Source organism: Canis lupus, chromosome 20, assembly GCF_011100685.1.
Source record: "Canis lupus familiaris isolate Mischka breed German Shepherd chromosome 20, alternate assembly UU_Cfam_GSD_1.0, whole genome shotgun sequence".
Taxonomy (NCBI): Eukaryota; Metazoa; Chordata; class Mammalia; order Carnivora; family Canidae; genus Canis; species Canis lupus.
In genome coordinates this window covers 53654661-53677544 of record NC_049241.1, presented here as the reverse complement: position 1 = coordinate 53677544, position 22884 = coordinate 53654661, and the positions used below count along the sequence as shown (strand labels likewise).

Sequence of the window (22884 nt, the reverse complement as noted above, 5' to 3'; positions counted from 1 at the left end):
GTCATCTAGTAAATATTTCACACTTTTCAGGCCATGTGGTCTCTGTTGCAACTATTCAACCCCATCTTTCTAATGTCAAAGCAGCCATATACATGAATAGATGTGGCTGTGTGCCAATAAAACTTTATTTACAAAAAAAAGAAAACAGTCAGTGGGCCAGCCCAAAGCCATAGTTTGCAAACTTAGCTTAAGTAATAAGAATATTTGCTGTCTCTCCAAATTCCCTAATATATACAGTAGGAAATAGTCATATTTATTTGAAAAGGAAAATGGTTTGTTTTGCTGGGTTTGAATTTAAGTATATCTCCACATATTTTCTAGTGGAATGTTTTCTAAGAGAAATCTGACAGAAGCCACTTATGTGAGCTACACAAGTAATTTTAAATTTTCTAGTAGCTTCATTCAAAAAGTAAAAACAGGAAATTAATTTTAATAACCTACTGAACTCAACATATGCAAAGTATTATCATTCAAACTGTAATTTATATAAAAATCATTAATGAGACCATTTGTATGCTTTTGTTCACATTGTCTTTGGTCTCCAGAAGGCATTATGCTTACAGTACTTTTCAGTTCAGACTAGCCATAGCCTCAGGTGGCTGGTGGTTCCTGTTTTGGACAATGGGCTTCTTAGACCTGACTGCATTTGTTGTGACCTTGGAAAAAAAAAAAGTCCAACTCTTTCAATTTGAGAATCAAGAATGAGATGGAAGTTGAATAATAATAATTTTTCTCTCAGATTTATACATATATCTTCCTTATTTTTTAATGTATACTATTTTCAGTTTGATTATTATTTCTTTACAATAAGTATTTTCCACCCTTTCTGGATCCTGCCAAGACTATGGAGACAAACCTGTCCTAATTAAAGTAGACATGGTACCTTCTTTCCTCTGCTGAATCTATATTCTTTTATTTTCTAGAAATCAAACAAGAGACTTGTTCTAACTTGAATAATAGTGAGCCAACTTTCCAAGACTGTCAGAAGCAGGTAAGGTTTACCAAGGTTTGCATTCTGCTTGCACAAGGTGTACAGAAGCAGACCATCCTCAGAATACAGTGAGTGACATAGGGTGGGATAGCTCACCATAGTGTGCAAGTATATTTGATATATATTCTTGTGTAACAAGTGACCCCAAAACATAGTGGCTTAAACAATATTTATTATCTCCAAATTACTATGGGTTAGGAATCCAGGGAGTCCTTTGCTGGATGTGTTGATGCAGGGTCTCTAGCAAAGCTGTCATCAAGGTGTGAGGATGTGAAGTAAGCAGCAAACTCATTCATGTGGAAGGGAAAGAAAAGCCATGGAGCTTCTTTGGTGAACACTCTGGCAGTATCTCAGTTAAACATAGAATTACCATATTATGCAGCATTCCACTGCTAGGTATATACTCCCAGAAAATTGAAAATACAGGTCAACACAAAAGCTTGTACCAGTGTTCACAGTAGCATTATTCACAAAAGCCAGAAACTGGAAATGACTGACTTGCTTAGTAACTCATAAGTGGACAAAAGAAATGTAGCTGTTGCTGAGCCATAAAAAGGATTGAAGCATTGACACATGCTACAACATGGATGGACCTTGAAAACATGATGCTCAGTGAAAGAAGCCAGACACATAAGGTCACAGAGAGTGTGATTCCATTTACATGAACTGTCCAGATAGGCAAATCGAGAGACACAGAATGTGAACTAGTGATTGCCAGGGATTGGGGGATAGGATGGAGGGATTGAGGGTGACTGCCCAGGATTGCAGATTTTAGGGGAAGGTGGAAATTGCTCTAAAATTGATTGTGGTGATGGTTGTACAAATTTGTGAATACACTAAAAGCCATTGAATTATACATTCTAAATGGTTGAGTCCTGTGGGTTAATTATAGCTCCATGAAATTGTTCAAGAAAAAAGACTGGATTGGTCAGTGTACATAGTTGGTCCTCCAATATAATTATTCAAAGACTTTGACTGCCTAAGGAAAACATAAAGACCATATGTTTTGAACTCCTTTTTGTTTAATGAGGGATCCTGGGGCCCAGAGAGATTTCAGTGACTTTGCCACGGTCACACAGTGAGTTGGTGCCAAAGCTGTGTTTTGCTGGCCAGTTTTAAACTATGTGTTTCGGGCTTATGTATAAAAACTATTAGACAGCCATCACAAGCTGATTAAAAGGAAAAATAACAAATACTCCTTTTCTTCTTCTCTCTTAGTTAAATTTGAGTGGTTCTCAGGACAACAGCAGACAAATCTGTACCAGTTTCTCAAAGCTGTCCCATGGCTGTGGAAAGGGAAACACTGCTCTATCCCTGAAGGTCTGAGTGCCTTTCCTTTGGCTCTAGGTGCTGGTGGATGCTTTCTCCACCACCACCCCTCTTTTAAGTAGACTTTGTTTTTTAGAGCACTTTTAGGTTCATAGCAAAGTTGACCAGAAATACAGATTTACCATATATCCCCGTCTCCCGACCCCCACCCCCGCACAGGCACAGCCTCCCTGGCTATCTTGCACCAGATGGTACTTTTGTGAACCTGCAATGTCATGTCAATGTCACCCAAAGGCCAGAGTGACATTAAGGCATCAGTCTTTTTTTTTTTTTACAGATTTTATTTATTTATTCATAAGAGACACATAGAGAGAGAGACAGAGACATAGGCAGAGGAAGAAGCAGGCTCCCTGCAAGAAGCCAAATGTGGGACTCGATCCTGGACCCCGGGATCATGCCCTGAGCCGAAGTCTCATACTCAACCACTGAGCACCCAGGCTTCCCAGGCATCCCAGACATCACTCTTGATGTTGTCCATTCTGTGCATTTTGCCAAAAGTATAATGACATGTATCCACCATTATAGTATCAAAAAGAATAGTTTCACTGCCCCAAAACTGCTCTAAAACACTCATCTCTGAATTTTAAAAAATCTCTTTTACTAACAATTTTATATATCCAGGGAGTGCATCATGATATTTTGACCTACATAATGAAATGATAACTACAGATAGCTAATTAACATACCCATTTCATCACATTTACCTGTGTGTGTGTGTGCGCACGCGTGTCTGTGTGTGTGTGTGTGTGTGTGGTAAGAGCACCTGAAATTTCTTGGCAAATGTACAGTATATTATATAGTGTTCTTAACTAGAGTCATCATGCTGTACATGATGTGTCAAGACTTATTCATCCTACATAACCACAACTTTTTAATCTTTGACCAATATAGATGGATTCTTAAGCAAATCAAAACCAAAAACTACTATGATAAGCAAAAGTATTGAAAGACATGCTGAGGAACTGAGTGTACTGAGACTTCTCATCTTAGGATATGAAGTGTGTGAAGATTCTCAGAATTGGGCTCAACTAGGGTTTGCCAACTCAGGGGAATCCCATTTCACAGAGGTCCTTTAGAGTCTGTGCATACTGGGGTATGAAATGTTCCCAGTAAGGCTTTGAGCGCCCTCAAACCTCTGTCAATGAGAGGAAATACTCCTCTTTTATGCTTCATGTCAAACTGAATTTTCAGTTATTACATGGCAAAATATTGGGGAAAGGCAAGGAAAATCAAAATCTTCTCCCAACTCCCAACCCAGAAAAATACACCACAAAAGTCTAAGAGAAGTAAAACAGTTTTATTATAGAATAAGTTTATATATACATATTTTTTGAAGTTTGATTTGCCAACATATAGTATAACACCCAGTGCTCATCCTGTCAGGTGCCCCTTCAGTGCCCATCACCCAATCACCTCATTCCCCGCTGACCTCCCCTTCCACTACCCCTTGTTCATTTTGTAGAGTTCGGAGTCTTTCATGTTTTGTCACCTTCTCAAATTTTTCCCACTCATTTTCCCTCCTTCCCCTATAATACCTTTCACTATTTTTTATATTCCCCATGTGAATGAAACCATATAATTTGGAATAAATATTAAACTAACATGCTTTTGCTTTTACAGTCCCAGATCCTGGGCCTGGGGCTATTGGTAGATTTACTTGACCAAAACACAAGCTTGTTTGATTTGTTTGAATTGTTTGATTAAAAGACTTTGACCTCTCAAAGCCTCCTGTTCATCTAACAAGCCTTATTTCTAACAGGAAATCGGGGATTCCTACCTTAATTTCACAAACCTCACTTCCCAATTAACCACTGGAAAACCCAAAGAGAAAGCAGTGCTAGTGACATTATACCTGCAGAATATGGAGAAGGCTGTCCTTGCAGCTGCAGTCAGAAATACAAAAGAAAGACAGAATGTGGAAGGGCCTTTTATGGGTAAGGAATCACAACTCTGGTAAGCACAGCTCCTCTTCCATGTTGTCAGTCTCGGTTCTAGGGTGTTTGTGTATCATCTCACACAATCCTCCTAGCAATGCTGGAGTGTAGGTGTGATTACCTCTATTTTATAATAAGGATGGTGATGCCCAGAAAAGTGAATGAATTTCTGGCCTCCTCAATGGTGGAAGAGCCAGGAATTAGACTTTACACTAGGTCTGGGTACATATTTTTCTTTCAACCAGTACACAAACAATCAATGTGCACTGCCTGGTACAATTTTAGATTTCATGAATTTATTTTCCTCTACATTGACCTACTGTCAACAGTTTGGAGGTAGACAATTTCATTAGGTACTACAAAGAGAAAGAAAATGAATAGTATGTGGCTTTAATTTTGGATTTGAGATATCTATTTCTTATGAATATTCCACGAAATACAGCTCAGCAAGAAGAAAGTACACACCATCTATAATCCTGGAGATTCAGAGAAAGGTATTCTAGCTTAGAGTACTAGTTAATGATTGTTGCAAAGCAAGAGATCACAAGCAGCACATCTGTAATTCATAGTTTCCATGGGTCCAGGAGTCAGGACATGGCTTAGCTGAGGCTTCTGATTCAAAGCATCTCCCAAGACTGAATGAAAAGATTTACTGGGGCTGAAGTCTCACCTGAAGGCTTGAACAAGGGAGAATTTGTTTCTAAGCTCCCATGGTTGTTGGCAAGATTCCTTGCCTTGTGGGGTGTTTGAGTGAGGGCCTTGATTTCTTGCTGGATGGAGTTTGGAGGCCTCCCTCAGTGCCTTGCCATTCTGTAGGGAAGCTTGTTTGATCAAAGTCCTCAAGACAGTGTCTGTTAGCAAGATGGGAGTTACTATCTTACGTAATATAATCATGACCATGACACCTCACCATCACCTTTGTCATATTCTATTGCTTATAGAAGCAAGTTGTAGGGCCAACCCATAGTTAAAAGGAAGAACTTACCCCAAGGCATGATTACCCCAAGACCAGGATGAGGGTCATGGAGTACCATCTTAGTCTCTCTACCATGCTCAGTGAATTGATTCTTGGCATTGGACACTCATTAGAATGAATGGGACATTTAAAAAATACTTATAGAAAGGCCACTTGGGGATGAGGCCTGCACATCAGTGATTTTAAATGTCCCCAAGTGATTCTAATGGACTCTGGGTGAGAAGTATTCTGTACTGGTTAAGAGCCAGACCTTGTCAACAGACCTGAGTTTCAAAGAACAATTTGTCTCTTGGCATAAGTTAGCCTTGGGTTAGTATCCTTATCTCATTGAGTCTCTGTTTCCAGATCTACAAACTTTATGTATAGAAATTATATATAATATATACATATGAATTACATGGAATACATATTATAAGTTATATCTACTTTTTTATATGTGTGTACATGTATACATATGTAATATATATCATATATACATATATATACATATAATCCCCATTTATTTATATATACATGTACATTTTATAAAATACATAAGTTATATATACTCCTATATGTGTGTATATAGTATACATATATAATACATGTTATACATACTAGTATATATACATATAACCCGCACATATATACAAATAAAGATATCCTAATTTCCTCTTTTTAAAAAAATAAATTCAAAAAAATAAAAATAAAAATAAAAATAAATTCAAAAAAATGAATTCAGAAATATTCCATTCATATGATCTTTGTGTGTGTGTGTGTGTGTGTGTGTGTGTATGTGTGTAAAATATGATTTTCCTATTTTAAAGATACCATGTTGCCAAGAATGTGATTTTAATTCTGGATGTTAATGACAGGACGGTTTATTTTTGATACAGAAGTCTGCAGATGCTAGTATTTCCATTCTACACAGGTATATATTTTAAGTCCTTTGTGGTCCCTGCTGGTTCCAGGTTCAGACACCAGAGAGCATAGAGGAACTTCTGTTACCTGCACCTGGGTGTGGAGATTCTATCCTCTATCAGGGCTTGACCTGACATTAATCAACATGTACATAAAGGAGGCATTAATACACTCTTTCCCTTTTCTCACTAAAAAATACCTAACTCTGGGATACGAACAAGGTGTAGTAGAAGGAGAGGTGGGCAGGGGATGGGGTGACTGGGTGATGGGCATTGAGGGGGACACTTGACGGGATGAGCACTGGGTATTATACTATATGTTGGGAAATTGAACTCCAATAAAAGAATATACAAAAAATGTGATGAAACATAAAACAATTTTAAAAAGAAAGTAAAAAATAAATACCAAGGTAGCTAAACCAGAGTGCATATTATCTGCAATCCACGAAGCTAAGGGACCCTGTCTGTCTCAATCACAGTTATGCCTTGGCTCATCATACATGGCCAAAGAATGCACACTAGTGATTTCCTTTAATATTTGGTAACTCCTTAAGGCTATCAGTGTTATTATCCCAATCTTGTAGATGAGGAAATTGAAGCTAGGAAAGATTAAGCCACTGACCCAAGGTCACTCATAGCACATCATACATAGTAAGGTGGTGGCTCCAAGGTGAATCCCAAACATCACAGTTCTTGTCAACATCACTTTCAATGTGTTGCCTCCCTTGTTGATTTGGAGATGTTCTTTCTGCTCTGCCTTCCCTCCTAGCCTGTAAATCAGTGCTGGGTTAAAAAGCAAAGGCAACACTTGACATCCACTTGGAGGGCTATTACCAAAAATAACAAGCATTGGTGAGGATGTGGAGAAATGGGAGCCCTTATGCACTGCTGCTGGGAATGTAAAATGGTGCAACTATGTGGAATTTGTTCCTCAAAAAGAATATACAAAAAAAACTAAACATAGAATTATTTCATGACTCAGCAATTCCTCTTCTGGATCTGTACTCCAAAGAGTTGAAGGCAGGAACTCAAAGAGATATTCATACATCCATGTTCACAGCAGCATTGTTCATAGCAGCCAACAGGTGGAAGCAATTCAAGTAAACATTCACAGATGACTAGATAAGTAAAATGTAATGTATCCAGACAATGCAATACTATTCAGCCTTAAAGGAAGGATATTCTGACACTCGCTATAGCACAGAGGACCCTTGAGAACATTGTGCTCAGGGAAATAAGCAGACACAAAGAACAAACATTCCATATCCCACTGATAGGAGATCCCTAAAAGAGTCCCATCCATGGAGACAGGAAGTAGATAGTGGGAGGCAGGTGTGCATGAGGGGGTTTAATGGGAACAGAGTTCCAGTTTAGGAAGATAAGAAAGTTATGGAGAGGGATGGTGAAGATGTGACTGTGCTTAACACCACTGAACTGTATGCTTAACTGGGGTTAAAATGGTAAATTTCATGTTATGTGTATTTATCACAATAAAGACAAAGAAAAGAGTAAATGTACCCGGTTAATTCCTAGTTCACTTTTTGAATTTTATTAAATGCCCACAGGATTTGGCCATTTCTTTCCCACACTAATCAAGAGTAAGCAGTCCCTAGAGTGTATGGGCTTTTCTTTTTGGTGTCCATTGCAGATGATTATCATATTGTAGCAGGTGGATAAGGAAATGTTGCTGTTAACCAATCATTCTCTGTTTTTTAGACATTGAAACACGAAGGGTTGAGAAATGCAGCCTGATGAAGACATTCAGGCTGAAGGCAGGAAACCAGACCATGGACATTCTCTGCACCACCATTCAGAAGGAAAGCTTGGGAGGTATAGTATATTGAGGTCCTAGAACTTAGACATCAGCCCAAGAATATTCCCAATGGAATTCCATGTTGCTCCTATAAAACAGTTCCCAGAGGCCCTTTATCATACATGAGGAAGTTCTGTGGATGATGTTTCTAAAGCCTAGGTCTGGGAAATTTACACTGGGCTCTTACAGCCAGAAAAAAAAGAAAGATGAAAAGAATCCAATTTCCTATACACAATTGTGTTTACATTGGATGTGTTGGAGTGGGACTGAAGTTGAGATTTCTTAATGACTTCCCATGTGTGCTCCTTGCTTAAGTCACCTCCACCCTCTAGGGTGCTCTAGGCTGGTTTCCTTAAATGGATGTCTTTCCCCTGCACATGAACAGTGAATGGTTCCCCATTTCCTAGAGAAGATACCTAGGAATAAACCTAACCAAAGAGGTAAATGATCTATACCCTCAAAACTAAAGAACACTTCTGAAAGTAATTGAGGAAAACACAAAGAGATGGAAAAATGTTCCATGCTCATGGATTGGAAGAATTAATATTGTGAAAATGTCAATGCTACGCAGGGAAATTTACACATTTAATGCAGTCCCTATCAAAATACCATGGACTTTCTTCAGAGAGTTGGAACAAATCATCTTAAAATTTGTGTGGAATCAGAAAAGACCCTGAATAGCCAGGAGAATATTAAAAAAGAAAGCCATAACTGGGAGTATCACAATGCCAGATTTCAGGTTGTACTACAAAGCTGTGGTCATCAAGACAGTGTGGTACTGGCACAAAAACAGACACATAGATCAATGGAACAGAATAGAGAATAGAGATTCTATTCTTAAGAATAGAAGTGGACCCTCAACTTTATGGTCAACTAATATTCGACAAAGCAGGAAAGACTATTCACTGTCTTTTTAACTTCTGAATACTTCTGTTTATTTTTATCCATTTCTTTTTAAATTTAAGTTTTAATATTTTTAATTTTTTACTTGAGATATAATAGACATAAAACATTATATTAGTTTCAAGTATATGACATATATGATTCCTTTTTTGTCTAACTCATTTTTAAAACTGTGTACAGTCTATTATTAATCATTTTTAAGATTTTTCTTTTACTACTTTCCATATGTCTTTTCCCTCCTGCAAAATTACCTCCTACCCATCTTTTTCTCCCTCCTTCACTTCCTTGCTCTCTCCTTCATCTCTTCCCTTCCTCTCTCCTTTCTATCTTTCCTTCATTTTTCTCCTATCATCCTTCTTTCCCATCTTTCATTTTCCTTCCTTCCCTCCATCCACTGAGTCATCCACTCACTGTCCACATATCACCCAGCTTTCCTTCTTTCCGTTCTTCCATCCATCCATTCACACATCCATCTATCCATCCACCCTTCCATCTGTCCATCCACTATTCCATCCTTCCTTCCCTCCGTCCATTTATCCATTCTTCACTAAATCCATCCATTCTTCCTTTCCTGTACCCACACATTCACCCATCTCTAACCTGCCTGCCTTCTTGCCTTCCTTCCTCTATCCCTTTAGCCTTCCATCAGATTCATTGATCTGCTTTGCAATTTTTGAGGAATAAAATAATGACTTCACCTTCCAAGCTTGAACTGAAAGTTCTTTATTATCTTTAATCTTTTCCTTAACTATAAAATACCAAAGAAAATTTTCCCTATTAAGAGTGGTAGCATCTGACTCTAAATAAATAAATAAATAATAAAAAATAAAGTGGTAGCAAGGATGAAATTATTATTTAAATTTTAAAATATATTTAAAATTAAAAGAGTATTACTTAATGTGAATGACTCACCACATTGTCCCATAGTAAAGGCTCAATAGATGGTAATTGAAATTATTTTTTTCAGTGGTCTGACATCCTATCTAAAAATTAAAGCTACCATAGACAATTTGTTAAATCTTTGATGTTGCCTTCAAATGAGCATCACTGAACCTAGGTGGGGTTTCTTCTTTTTTTTTTTTTTTTGTTTTTTTTTTGGGGGGGGGTTCTTCTTTATCCAGGTGCTGTCGCATTTATATCTTATGCTTCCATTGGTTCCATCATCAATGAGAGCTTTGTGTCTGAGGAAAACCTAATGACGAAGGAAAAGCTGCATAATTTCTACCTGAACTCTAAGGTAGTGAGTGGTACAGTGGGATCCAGAAAGAACACTTCGCTCTCCATGTCCATTAATTTCACATTTCAGCATGAAAAGGTGCGTGAGAACCAGGTGACTCCATTACATCTGCAGGGATTTTGTAACTAACTGGGAATGTTTCCATGCTGATGAATTTACAGGTTGGAAGTTTATAAAAAATGAGATAGATTCTCACTCATCTGGGGGACATGGTGTTAGAAAGTCTAAAATGAACCCAGAGTGAGAAACTGGGCTACCCCTGAGCTCTACTGAGTAGATAACCTCAGAATCAACCCCTCAACTGTCCCCCAATCCAGACCAGCATATAAAATGAGTGATAGTCATTAGGGGGTTTTGAAATGCTTCTCCAGCGCTATAACACGGTATCAGACCAGGTACATTTCAACAAAAAAAGTTATCTGGGTTTTAGAACTTGCCAAAATTAAAAATGATTCTGTCTTCTTCAAGGGGGTTGTTTGCTGTGTAAGTAATTTCCTCAGAACTAGGCAACTTAAAGTGATATGCAAGTATTACTCACTTGCTTTCTGTGGGTCAGGAATGTGGGAGGGGCTTAGCTGGGTGGCTCTGGCTCAAGGATTCTTCTAAGTTTGTCATCAAGATGTTGGCTGGGTTGTGTCACCTGAAGGGTTCACTGAGGCTAAAGGGTTTGTTTTCAGGATGCTTCCCCCATCTGGCTGTTGGCAGGAAGCTTCTGTTTCTTGCTATGTGGGGCTCTCTGAGAGCTGCTTCAGTGTTCTCACAGCATGGCAGCTGGCTTCCATGAGTGCTCCAAGAGAGACTGCACCTAAGGGAGTGGAATTAGGCTTGACATTTTGAAGGGAGTGCCAAAGAATTGGTGGACATTTTTTAAACCACTACAGGAAGAGATGGAGCTGAGCGGTCTGTGTTCAAGTCCCATCTCCTTTCCTACTCACCACTAGGCAAGTTACTCAGCCTTCTGTGATGAGCTCAGCCCAGGAGCCAAGATTCTGCTACTGCTAGTAGCAACGTGCCTTGTTGGTTAATGGGAGAGATAAGTCAATGTGTATAAAGTCCTTAAAATAGTGCCTGGCATCAGCAAATGGTGCTGGGAAAACTGGATATGTGTGTGCCGAGGAGTAAAGTTAGACCCTTACACCATATACAACATGAACACTAGATGGAACAGACAAAAACATAAGACCTAAACTATAAACCTTCTAGAAGAAAGCAGTGGAAGTTTCATTACTTTGACATAGAAAGATTTTCCTAGATATGACACCAAAAAACAGGCAACCAAAGTAGAAATAGACAAATGGATTATATAAAACTAAAAACTTCTGTGCATCAAAGGACACAGTAAATGGAGTGAAAAGGTAACCCATGGAATGGTAAAAAAATGCCTGATAAGGGATTAGTACCCAGAACACATAAAGAACATCTGCCATTGAACAACAGCAACAAAATAACTTGATTTTTAAAAAAGAGCAAAGGATCTGAACAGACATTTCTGAAAAGATGATATACATATGGCCAAGAATCACATGAAAAGATGTTGGAAGTCACTAGCCATTAAGCATCAAATGAAAGAACAGTGAGAAACACTTTTATGCACATACCATATTTTGAGTTTTGTGTGTTACTTAACATGTCTGTGTCTCTATCCTCCAACATGTGCACCTCGGAGAGTAGCAGTATCTACACCATAAGCTGCTGTGGAGGTTGTTATTCCATGCTGGATCTATAGATTGGTACCTGCATACATACATAGATGTCAGTGTTGTCTGTGTCAGTGATGAGGACAATTGCAATGGAGATAAGATAAGGACTATTTGTTGGGAATTCAACAGATGGATTCTCCTCTCCAGGAAATCATATTGCCCTGACCTCAAAAATGATCTCCTTTTCTTGCTTACCTTATAAATGACAGTGGCAGTCAGGTAGGATGGTTAAGATTTATGGCTCTGAAGGCAGAAATCCAGAATTGGAGTTCCATCTCCTCGTTTATCACCACAGGACAACTATCAGTTTCCTCCTATGGAAAAGGAGTATATGAATACCTGCCTCACAAAGGGTTTTGTAAGCAGCCAATGAGATAGTAGATATGAAATCAACTATGTATGTTGTATGTTTTGGAGTACGAACAACAATCAGTAAATTTTAGTTATTCCATGACCGGACTAAGGCAATGTGGTTATTCTCCAGATAAAGAGAGAAAATGAGCAGCCCCTCTGTGTCTACTGGCAAGGGTCCTCATGGTCTAATGAAGGCTGTCAAGTCATTTCCTCAGATGAAAATCAAACTGTTTGCAGCTGCAGCCACCTCTCCAGCTTTGCCATTCTCATGGCATCCACCAAATTACAGGTAATATCTACTTCTGTAAATAAATTGACCTTTCATTGAAGTGGAACATTACCGAGTTCCATAAAAAAGAGGATTGATTGAATGATTGCATTCTGATATTGAATGGAGAGAGATTTTAAAGCAAGCCCTCTACTTGTGAAAGGCTGTTGAAATTTTCTGTGGAAATCAAGAGAATGTTGACCTGGAAATGCAAGCCGCTAAGTACTTCTCAGTTTCCTGTTCCTAAGTATCACAAGAGATGCTTATTTTAAAATGCATTTTCTTGACTCCATCCCTGAAGGATTTGGATTTGAAAACCCAGACTGGGGGGTCAGGGATGTGCATTTTACAAGGGGATTCGTTCCTTAGACAAATATTTGTTGAGCATCTAGGACTGCCAGGCAGATTTGAAGTGTATAGAAGATAGCCACCGCCTTTGTGAACAGGGACATAGTAAATAATGGATGTCAGAATAAGTGAATTGTGTTGTATGTTAGAAATTTCTCTCCCTAATATGCAAAAATGATAACAGGGACTACAACTCTGTGCTCCCTCAACACCCAGGGAAAGAATGTCAAACATCCCCTTTACATTGATCATACATTGAACAGATAATATTTGGAACCTAGCTTGTTAAAGAAAATATACTAGTAAATTATGTTATGTTTCTTTTTCATATTTTTAATAGGGCTAATGGAATATGTAAAATTACCTCATAGGATGTATCTTTTTTTTGAAAAAAAAAACAACTTTATTTAGGCATTCTTTTTTTTTTTAGATTTTATTTATTTATTTATTTATTTATTTATTTAAATTCAATTTGCCAACCTATACTATAACACCCAGTGCTCATCCCATCAAGTGCCCTTCTTAGTGCTCATCGCCTAGTTACCCCATCCCTCCACCCACTTCTTCATCTGCAACCCTTTGTTTGTTTCCCAGAGTTAGGAATATCTCATGATTTGTCTCCCTCTTTAATTTTTCCCACTCAGTTTCCCTCCTTTCCCTTATAATCCCTTTCACTATTTCTTATATTCCACATATGAGTGACAGAAACATAGATCAATGGAACAGAATAGAGAACCAAGAAATCCCTCAACTCTATGATCAACTAATATTTGACAAAGCAGGAAAGAATATCTACTGGAAAAAGAACAATCTCTTTAATAAATGGTGTTGGCAATGAGGAGGGCACTTGATGGAATGAGCACTGGGTGTTATGCTATATGTTGGCAAATTGAACTCCAATAAAAAATAAAAATAAATAAATAAATGTAAAATAAATAAATATTTAAAAATAAATAAATAGTGTCGGGAAAGTTGGACAGCCACATGCAGAAGAATGAAACTGGACGATTCTCTTACACCATACACAAAGATAAATTCAAATGGTTGAAAGATCTAAATGTGAGACAAGATTCCATTAAAATCCTAGAAGAAAACACAGGCAACAACCTTTTTGAATTTGGCTGCAGCAACTTCTTGCAAGATACATCTAGGAAGGCAAGGGAGACATTCTTGACATTAAAAAAATTAGATATATATTTAAACTGAGGGGAGCACTTGATGGGATGAGCACTGGGTGTTATTCTATATGTTGGCAAATTGAACACCAATAAAAAATAAATTTATATATATTTAAGATGAACAACTTGATGTTTTGGTATATGTGTATGCATTTTGACAAGACCATCACAGTCAAGCTAAATAACTTACCCGTCACCTCTACATGGATGCCATTTCATGTGTGCATGTGATGGGAATTAAGATTTCAAGCAAATTTCAAGCATACATTACAGCATTGTTAACTCTTGCCACCACACTACACATTAGATCCCCAGAACTCATTCAGCTTGTATAACTGAAGCTTAGTGCCCCCTGGTCACATCTCCTCATTTTCCCCTCTACCCAGTCCCTGGCAACAATTATTCTACTCTCTGCTTCTGTGAGTTTGACTATTTTAGATTCTGCATATAAGTGAGATCATGCAGTATTGGTCTTCCAGTGTCTGGCTTGTTTCACTTATCTGATGTCCCTAGGGTTCCTCCACATTGTCACAAATGGCAAGATTTCTTCTTTTTTTAAGGCTGGGTCTATTCTATTGAATGTATACACCTCATTGTCTTTACTCCTCTGTCCATCGATGGATATTTAGGTTGTTTCCATATCTTGACTCTTGTGAATGATGCTCATATGATATTTCCATGGGACAGTGCCAGCTTGGTGGTTTCAGGTTTCCAACAGCCCTGTGTAGAAAATGCTATCTTTGACTCTATTGGATTGCTAGGACTGCCATAACAAAGTGTCACAGACTGGGTGGCTTAAACAACAGAAATTTAGTATCACAGATCTAGAATCTGAAAGTCCAAGTGCAAGATGTTGGCAGGATTGCTTTTTTCTGAGTCCTCTCTCCTTGGCCTGTAGATGGCCTTCATCTCCCTCTGTCCTCATATGGTCCTCACTCTCTGTTTCCAAATTTTAAGAATTTATTTACTCATGAGAGACACACACAGAGAGAAAGAGAGAGGCAGAGACACAGGCAGAGGGAGAAGCAGGCTCTATGCAGGTAGCCTGATGTGGGACTCAATCCCAGTTCTCCAGGATCAGGCCCTGGGCTGGAAGTGGTGCTAAACCACTGAGCCACGGGGGAGGCCCAATGTTTCCAAATTTTGAATAAGGACACCAGTCCTGTTGGATCAAGACCACCCTAATTATGTCATACAACTCAGCTCTTTAAAGACCCTGTCTCCAAATACAGTCATATACTGAGGTCCTGGGGATTAGGACTTCCACATATGAATTTGGAGGCAGGGGACACAATTCAGCCTGTAATACTGCCTCCATTTTAAATATGGGGACATCAGATCTCAGAGAGTTAAAGTCACTTGTTTGGGGGACTTAACTGGGATGCCCATCTGACTCTCCATCAGGCACATAATAACAGTGCTGGAAACTACAATGGATTCCTTCTTTGCTGGCTCATAGGTGGATCCCGTGCTGACCATGATCACCTATGTGGGGTTGAGCCTGTCTCTGCTGTGCCTCTTCCTGGCAGCCCTCACCTTCCTCCTTTGCCGACCCATCCAGAACACCAGCACCTCCCTCCACCTGCAACTCTCCATCTGCCTCTTCCTGGCCCATCTGCTCTTCCTCACAGGCATCAACCAGACAAAGCCCAAGGTAGGAGAATGAGTGAAACTCACTTTCTGTGAACAATTCTAGTGGCTTTGCCACTATGCACCTAAAGCCCAAGTAGGGGTAACTGGATGTAGGAAGAAAGAAGAAAGGTCCAAAAATTTGAGTGGATAGTCCACCTTCCCATTGCCAAGAGCTGCTCATGTTAATGCTGTCAAAAGTGGGTCTCTGGGAACAAGTGTTAGAAGGGAGTTCCATGGCTATGAAATGGTGAAAATGGATGTGCCTGGGTGGTTCACTAAGCATCCGAGTCTTGGTTTTGGCTCAGGTCATGATCTCAGGGTCATGTGAACATGTGCCTCATCTGGCTCAACACTCAGCAGGGAGTCTAATTCTCCTCTCCTATTTCCTCCTCTCCTCCTCCTCTCTCTCTCTCTCTCTCTCTCTCTCAAATAAATATTTAAGAAATGGTGAAAATCACATATCTACTCAAACTAATTTAACTTAGCAAAGTTGAAGCTCAAGCAGAGGAAGTAACTTGGCTGAAATCATATAATAGGTTTTGTGAGGTTTTATTTTTTTAAGATTTTATTTATTTATTCATGAGAGACAGACAGAGAGAGAGGCAGAGACAGAAGCAGACTCCATGCAGGGAGCTCGATGTGGGACTCAATCTCGGGACTCCAGGATCACACCCTGGGCTGAAGGCAAGTGCTAAAACCTCTGAGCCACCCAAGGATCCCCGGTTTTGTGAGATTTTAGATAATAACCTAAGTGTCCTTCATTTAATCCAAGGCACACAGATCTACACCAGCATTTTCCAGCAGAACTTCCTGTGAGGATGAAAGTGTTCTGTATCTGAACTCTTCAGATTATGGTAGACATTGGCCATTATGCTTTTAAGCACTTGACATGTGGCTGGTGTAACTAAGGAAGTGACTCTTAAATTGTGTTTAATTTTAATGAATTTTAATGTAGATAGCCCCATGACTGTCTCCTAGCCACAAGTTAGACTGAGCAGATCTGTAGATATCAAGCTTATCTAGCAGATTAAGAAGGACGCTGAGGTGTTTATTTTGTGATTAATTGTGATTTATTTTGTGATAATATAGTTCATCTAAAGCCATTGGGTCATCTTTCAGCACTTTGCTAAATGAAAACTTTTAACATAGGATAGTGATCTTTCTCAAATAGTGTCATATTCATGAGCAAAATTAATCTAAACTAAAGGTCTAAAATTGTTTCCCAGGCCTAACTGGTCAGCAGTTGTTTTTTGTTGAGTCTGCTTGATGGTTTTTAATTTAAAAAAGAGTTGCCAGCATCTGGGTTCTTACCTCAAATAATTGAAGGCAAGTTCTAAAGAGACATTTGCACACCCATGTTCATAGTATTGTTCACAATAGCCAAAGGTAGAAACAACCCAAGTGTCTTGACAGATGATGGGGTAAACCAAATGCAGTATATACATAGGATGGAATATTATTTAGCCTTAAAAAGTAAGGACCTCCTGATACCTGCTACAACATGGGTGAACTTGAGGACATGTGCTTAATGAAATAAGCTAATAACAAAAGGACACATCCTGTCTGATTCCACTCATAGAAGATCTCTAGAACAGTCATACACACCCACAGAGACAAAGATTAGATAGTGAGAACCAGGGGCGTATGAGGAGGTGGAAAGTGAGTGTTTCAATGGGAAAGATTTCTGTTTTGCAGAATGAAAAGAGTTCTGGAGATGGATAGTGGGAATGGCTGCATAACAGCATGAATGTACTTAACACAGGCATCAACTGAACTGAGAACCATCCACTCAAAAATTGTTAGCATGGTAAATTTTGTGTTATGTACTGTGTGTATTTTACCACAAATTTTTTTAAAAGCTGACAGCATTTAAAAACAGATTTTGTACAACAATTCAGATTTCCAGGTGTGTGTGTGTGAGTGTGTTATTTTTTAAGATTTTATTTATTTATTCATGAGAGACATAGAGAGAGAGAGAGGCAGAGACACAAGAAGAGGGAGAAGCAGGCTCCCCACAAGGAGCCTGATGTGGGACTCGATCCCGGACTCCAGGATCATGCCAAAGGCAGACGCTCAATGGCTGAGCCACCCAGGCATCCCATGTCTGTGTGTGTGTGTGTGTGTGTGTGTGTGTGTGCACGCACGTGCACACACACGCACACGTTTTATTTTATTTTATTTTTTCGCACACGTTTTAAAGAAAAGAAGCACTGGCAATATTCGGTTCACATTCTTACATGGAAACCACTGCTAGAGATGAAGGTAACTGCTGCTTCTCAGAAGGGTCACATGGCACAGTTTCAACTCCTGCATATTCCTGAATGTTTGCCTGCTTGACAGATACGTGCTGCCTGCCTGGCCCTCCGCAGGTATTTGAGTTTGCCATGATGAACCGACTCAGAGAAGTATGGGAACTCATTCTAAGTAGCTTGCTCTGCACAACGATGTTCCATTTACCTTGCATTCCCTTTGCTCCAAGGAATAGTGGGTATTGTTCTCTGTGCACCTCTCAAATTCTCCCAACTTTTGTCTCCCCTCCAGGTGTTGTGTTCCATCATCGCTGGGACGCTGCACTACCTGTACCTGGCCTCCTTCACCTGGATGCTCTTTGAAGGGCTGCAGCTTTTCCTAACTGTCAGGAACCTCAGGGTGGCCAACTACATCAGTGCAGGGAAGTTCAAGAGGAGGTTCATATACCCTTTTGGCTACGGGATCCCAGCTGTGATTGTAGCTGTGTCTGCAGGTGTTGGACACAGCAATTATGGAACACATACTCAGTAAGCACAGTGTCTATGTCATGAGGAAGTAATAATATATGTATGAGTTCCCATGTATTAAACATCTGCTTTCTGAGCTGTTGTAGGCTCTGTGGGGACCCCAGGAAACAAAGCAGACAACAAGCAAATAGATATATGATATAATGTTAAGCTATGACGGCTACCACCACAGAAAGCAAAGTAGAGAAATGGGAATATATGTGAGGTGATATTTTAAATAGTGTGGTCAGGGGGATCGCTGAGAGGTAAATGCTCTATATCATATGTATCTGATTTTTTAAATGTCTTACTGTGTTAATCTCCTGTTGCTGCACTAACAAATGAGACCAAAATGGGTGGCTCAGAACAACACAATTTTATTATCTTAGAGTTCTGTAGGTCAGAAGTCCAACATGAGTCTCATTGAGCTAAAATCAAGGTATCAGCAAGTACATTCCTTCTTGGGACCATTCCAGGTGTAGCCCATATTCCTCAGCTTATGTCCCCTTTCCTCTGTCTTCAGAGCTGGCAACATTACACCTCTCTGAACATCCTTCACATCTCCTTCTGACTCTTCTGTCTCTCCTTTACACTTCTAAGAATACTTGTGATTATATGGGATCCACTCGGGTAATCCAGGATAATCTCCCCATGCCAAGATCCTTGCATTCAATTATATGTGCAAAGTCCCTTTTGCTTTGTAAAGTAGCAATTAACAAATTCTGCGCATTAGGACTTGGGCATATTTAGAGTGGTGAGAGGCTCATGTTATTCTGTCTATCACACTTATACATTGACCTTCTTTTGTAATTTGTTCTAACTTGCAAAATTAAATTTAGTAACAAGTGGGCAATAGTGGGTTTAGGGTGAATATAATTTTTGGAATAGAAACAATGTACACAATATAATATTCCTCAGCCATTAGAAACAACAAATACCCACCATTTGCTTCGACTGTGGATGGAACTGGAGGGTATTATGCTGAGTGAAATAAGTCAATCAGAGAAGGACAAACATTATATGGTCTCATTCATTTGGGGAATATAAAAAATAGTGAAAAGGAATAAAGGGGAAAGGAGAAAAATGAGTGGGAAATATCAGAGAGGGAGACAGAACATAAGAGACTCCTAACTCTGGGAAACGAACAAGGGGTGGTGGAAAGGGAGGTGGGCGGGGGGTGGGGGTGACTGGGTGACAGGCACTGAGGGGGGCACTTGATGAGATGAGCACTGGGTGTTATGTTATATGTTGTCAAATTGAACTCCAATAAAAAAGAAACAATGTACAAAAAAGTATCCGTTGATCTAAGCAGTAAACAACTTACTTTAGAAATGCAACTTGAGGAAAGGGTACTGTCTTTTATGGATGAAAATCAGAGTTGAAACTAATATTTTTGTTACTAAAAGCCAAATACGTGTTTATCCTGTTATTGGTCTATTGCAATGATTTTCAGCTAGGGGTGATTTTTTTTCCTCCACACGGGACATTCAGCAGTGTCTGAAGACCTTTTTGATTGTCACAACTTGAGGGAGGGGTGGCCAGACATGCTGCTAAATGTTTTGTGATGCACAGGCCAACCCTACCATGAAGAACCATGGGCCCCAAATATCAGCAGTGCCAAGACAGAAGAATTCTGGTCTATTCAAAGTCACCGCTCTGAGTTTGTAATTGAATTCTGATAGTGGAAGGACATGGTGGCGTTCAGTAGGTCCCCTATGCTTAACTGAATGGTCTGGACAACTATGCCAGAATGTAGGTCTTCCGTGAATAGTAACCATTGTTCATTTTTTTCTCCATGACTGTCATTGTTATATTATTTACTTCTCCCTGACCAGTTCCTGTGCCCATTTTTCTTCCTGTTTCAGTTTAGAGGCAGTTTTTTTTTAAATGCATTTGCTTCTTTTTATGAAGATCTGGAAAGTTGTTTATTCTGTTTTTCAGCTGCTGGCTCAGCTTCCATGGAAAATTCATTTGGAGCTTCATGGGACCTGTTTTTGTTATTGCTTTGGTGGGTTTATAATTTTTGTTGTTACTTTGAATATATAAAATACCATGTTTAGCTGATATGACAAGGGGATAATTGGATAAATACCTATGTAAATTTTCTTTAGAGTCCTTGGACTTAGAACAAACATGCCAAGAGACTATGGACACTTTTTTTTGTGGAAACAGTCACATCTGAGCTGAAATTAAGACATTATATGTTACCTTGTTGGCATCAGTGATGATTTGGCTTTCTGAAAAAAATTGGCCAAGGTCAATCAGCTTTTTAAAATTATAATAAGAATATTTAGCATGAGCTGTATCTTCAAAGTAAAATTTTAGGTGTACGATGCTGTATTGTCAACCATAGACATGATGTCATACAGCTGAGTTCTAGAGCATAATCAGCTTGCATGAATAGAATATTATACCTCCTGAATTATGACTCCTTATATCACTTCTCCACCACTCCGCTCTGATACCACCATCCTACTCTCTGCTTCTATGTCTTTGACTATTTTAGATACCTCATGCAATCATGAGGTGATTGGAATGGTGATTGGTATGATGGAATCATACCATATTGGTCCTTCTGTGACTGGCTTACTTCACTTAGCATAATGTCCTAAAGGTTCATCCATGTGGTCACATATTGTAAGGTTTCCTTCTTTTTTAGGGCTGAGTAATATTCTACTGTGCCTATCCATCTATTTATCCAACTAGCTATCTCTATCACATCTTCTTTATCCATTCTGCTAATGGACACCTAGGTTGTTTAAACATCTTGGCTATTGTGAACAATGCTGCAATAAATATGGGAGTGGATATCTCTTCAAGATTTGGGTTTCAGTTCTTTAGGATAAGCACCCAGAAGTGAGACTGCTGGATCATATGTCAGTTATATTCTTAATATTTTGAAGAAGCAAAAAAAAAATTTTGAAGAAGCTCCATACTGTTGTCTTCAGCAGCTGCACCAATTTACATGCCCACCAACAGCGCACAAGGGTTCCAATTTCTCCACAGGTTTACCAACATTTTATCATTCTCATTTTCAAATAACTTAAAATTCACAAGAAGTTGCAAAAATAATACAGAGAGTCCCAGGTAGCCCTCACTCAGCTTTCCCCAAAGATAATGTTTTACATAATCATAGCAAAATATCAAAACCAGGAAAATGACATTGGTATAGTCACATCAACTAGACTACAGACCTTATTTGGATTTCATTTCTGAACTGATAAAATATATTTGCAAACAAAATCTGATTGTCAATCTTGGGGGGGTTTAATGGTTGTATAAAACATTTAATACATAATTTTTTAATTTTATTATGCAAAAGGCATGCCAATGGGTGGGGAAAAAAACACCTTAGTAAATACAAGCACCAAAATGGAAATAGTGCTTATCTCTGTGTATTGAGTTTCTTCTCTGGAATTTCAGATAAGTTCTGTTTGTTTTTCTGCATTTTCCTAATTTTGGATAATGACCATATATTGCTTCTCTAATCAGAAAAAAAGAAAGCTAATTTTTAAAAATCAGGGCATATATCCAGTGAGTTTCAGGAATCTGAAACATATTTTACAAGTTTCAAGAATAAATTCCTATGTTATTTCCTATTTAATTTAAATATTGGGTTAAATTGTTAAATAAATTGGGTTAAATTGTTAAATAAAACCTTAAATTGTCCTTCATGTCCCTTCCACAGATCAATTTGTCCTTCTATCTGACCACCCTGTACATTTTAAAAGACCAGCTTAGCTCCCTCAATAACGAAGTATCCAGGATGCACAACACAAGGTATGTGGGTACAGAGTCAGAAAATGCAAAAGAGATTGGGTTTTTTTCCTCCAGACTATTTCACTGTATAAAGTGAGGGCAGTGATTCTAAATTGGGGGCAATTTTCTAAAGACATTTTTGGTTATCACAACATGGGATGGGCGATGAAGAGGGGAAAGTTGTTACTGGCATCTAGATATCAGAGGCCAGGAATGTTGTTAAACATCCTACAACACACAGTACAGCCCCTGCCACAGAGATGATCCAACCCAAAAGTCGGTAGTGCTAAGGTTGAGAAACTCTGAGTTAGGAGAATAATTTAGCCTTTGTGGTTTTCTCCATTTTTTATGATTTAGGAAACTTATATGGTCCAGGTGAAAAGCACAGTTTATCCAGTATATGAACCTCTAAGGATTTCTAAAGAAGTCATCTTCAGTACTTAATATTATGAACTATATATTGTAATTAATATTATTGTATAAACTTACTGTTTTATGCAGGTGTTATTTAGGTACAGAGTAAGAATAATAGATCAAGAGACAGCTCCCATTGAAAAGATAATTTGTTATACTCACAGACCTCGAGAGGAAGGGCATGTTGTGCCAGGAGAGGAAGGATGTCCTGGGGAAAAACGCCAGAGTTGGCTAGGAGCCAGAGAGAAAGGAGAAATTGTAGGCAAGTGCTTTTATTGTGGTGCCTGTGGGAAGAAGGTGAAGCAGGGTAAACAGTTTAGGATCGGATAGCTTGAAAAATTAGTGGGCTCCCAGGCATAGGGGCTGTCCCCAGTTGTTTAGTATCTGGCCTTG

General features: G+C 38.9%; 1 protein-coding gene across 1 annotated transcript in view; it reads left to right on the top strand.

Annotated features, from left to right (window-relative positions):
* Nucleotides 1–927: 927 nt before the first annotated feature.
* Nucleotides 928–22884, top strand: part of LOC611660 (adhesion G protein-coupled receptor E4-like) — a 35095-nt gene continuing 13138 nt past the window's right edge. The window contains exons 1-9 of the mRNA XM_038565386.1: nucleotides 928–991; nucleotides 4080–4254; nucleotides 7846–7959; nucleotides 9967–10160; nucleotides 12267–12425; nucleotides 15390–15584; nucleotides 18104–18339; nucleotides 20260–20326; nucleotides 22007–22098. Coding sequence (XP_038421314.1) covers nucleotides 4182–4254; nucleotides 7846–7959; nucleotides 9967–10160; nucleotides 12267–12425; nucleotides 15390–15584; nucleotides 18104–18339; nucleotides 20260–20326; nucleotides 22007–22098 — 1130 coding nt within the window. The 5' untranslated portion in view covers nucleotides 928–991; nucleotides 4080–4181. The remainder of the gene's footprint in view (nucleotides 992–4079; nucleotides 4255–7845; nucleotides 7960–9966; nucleotides 10161–12266; nucleotides 12426–15389; nucleotides 15585–18103; nucleotides 18340–20259; nucleotides 20327–22006; nucleotides 22099–22884) is intronic.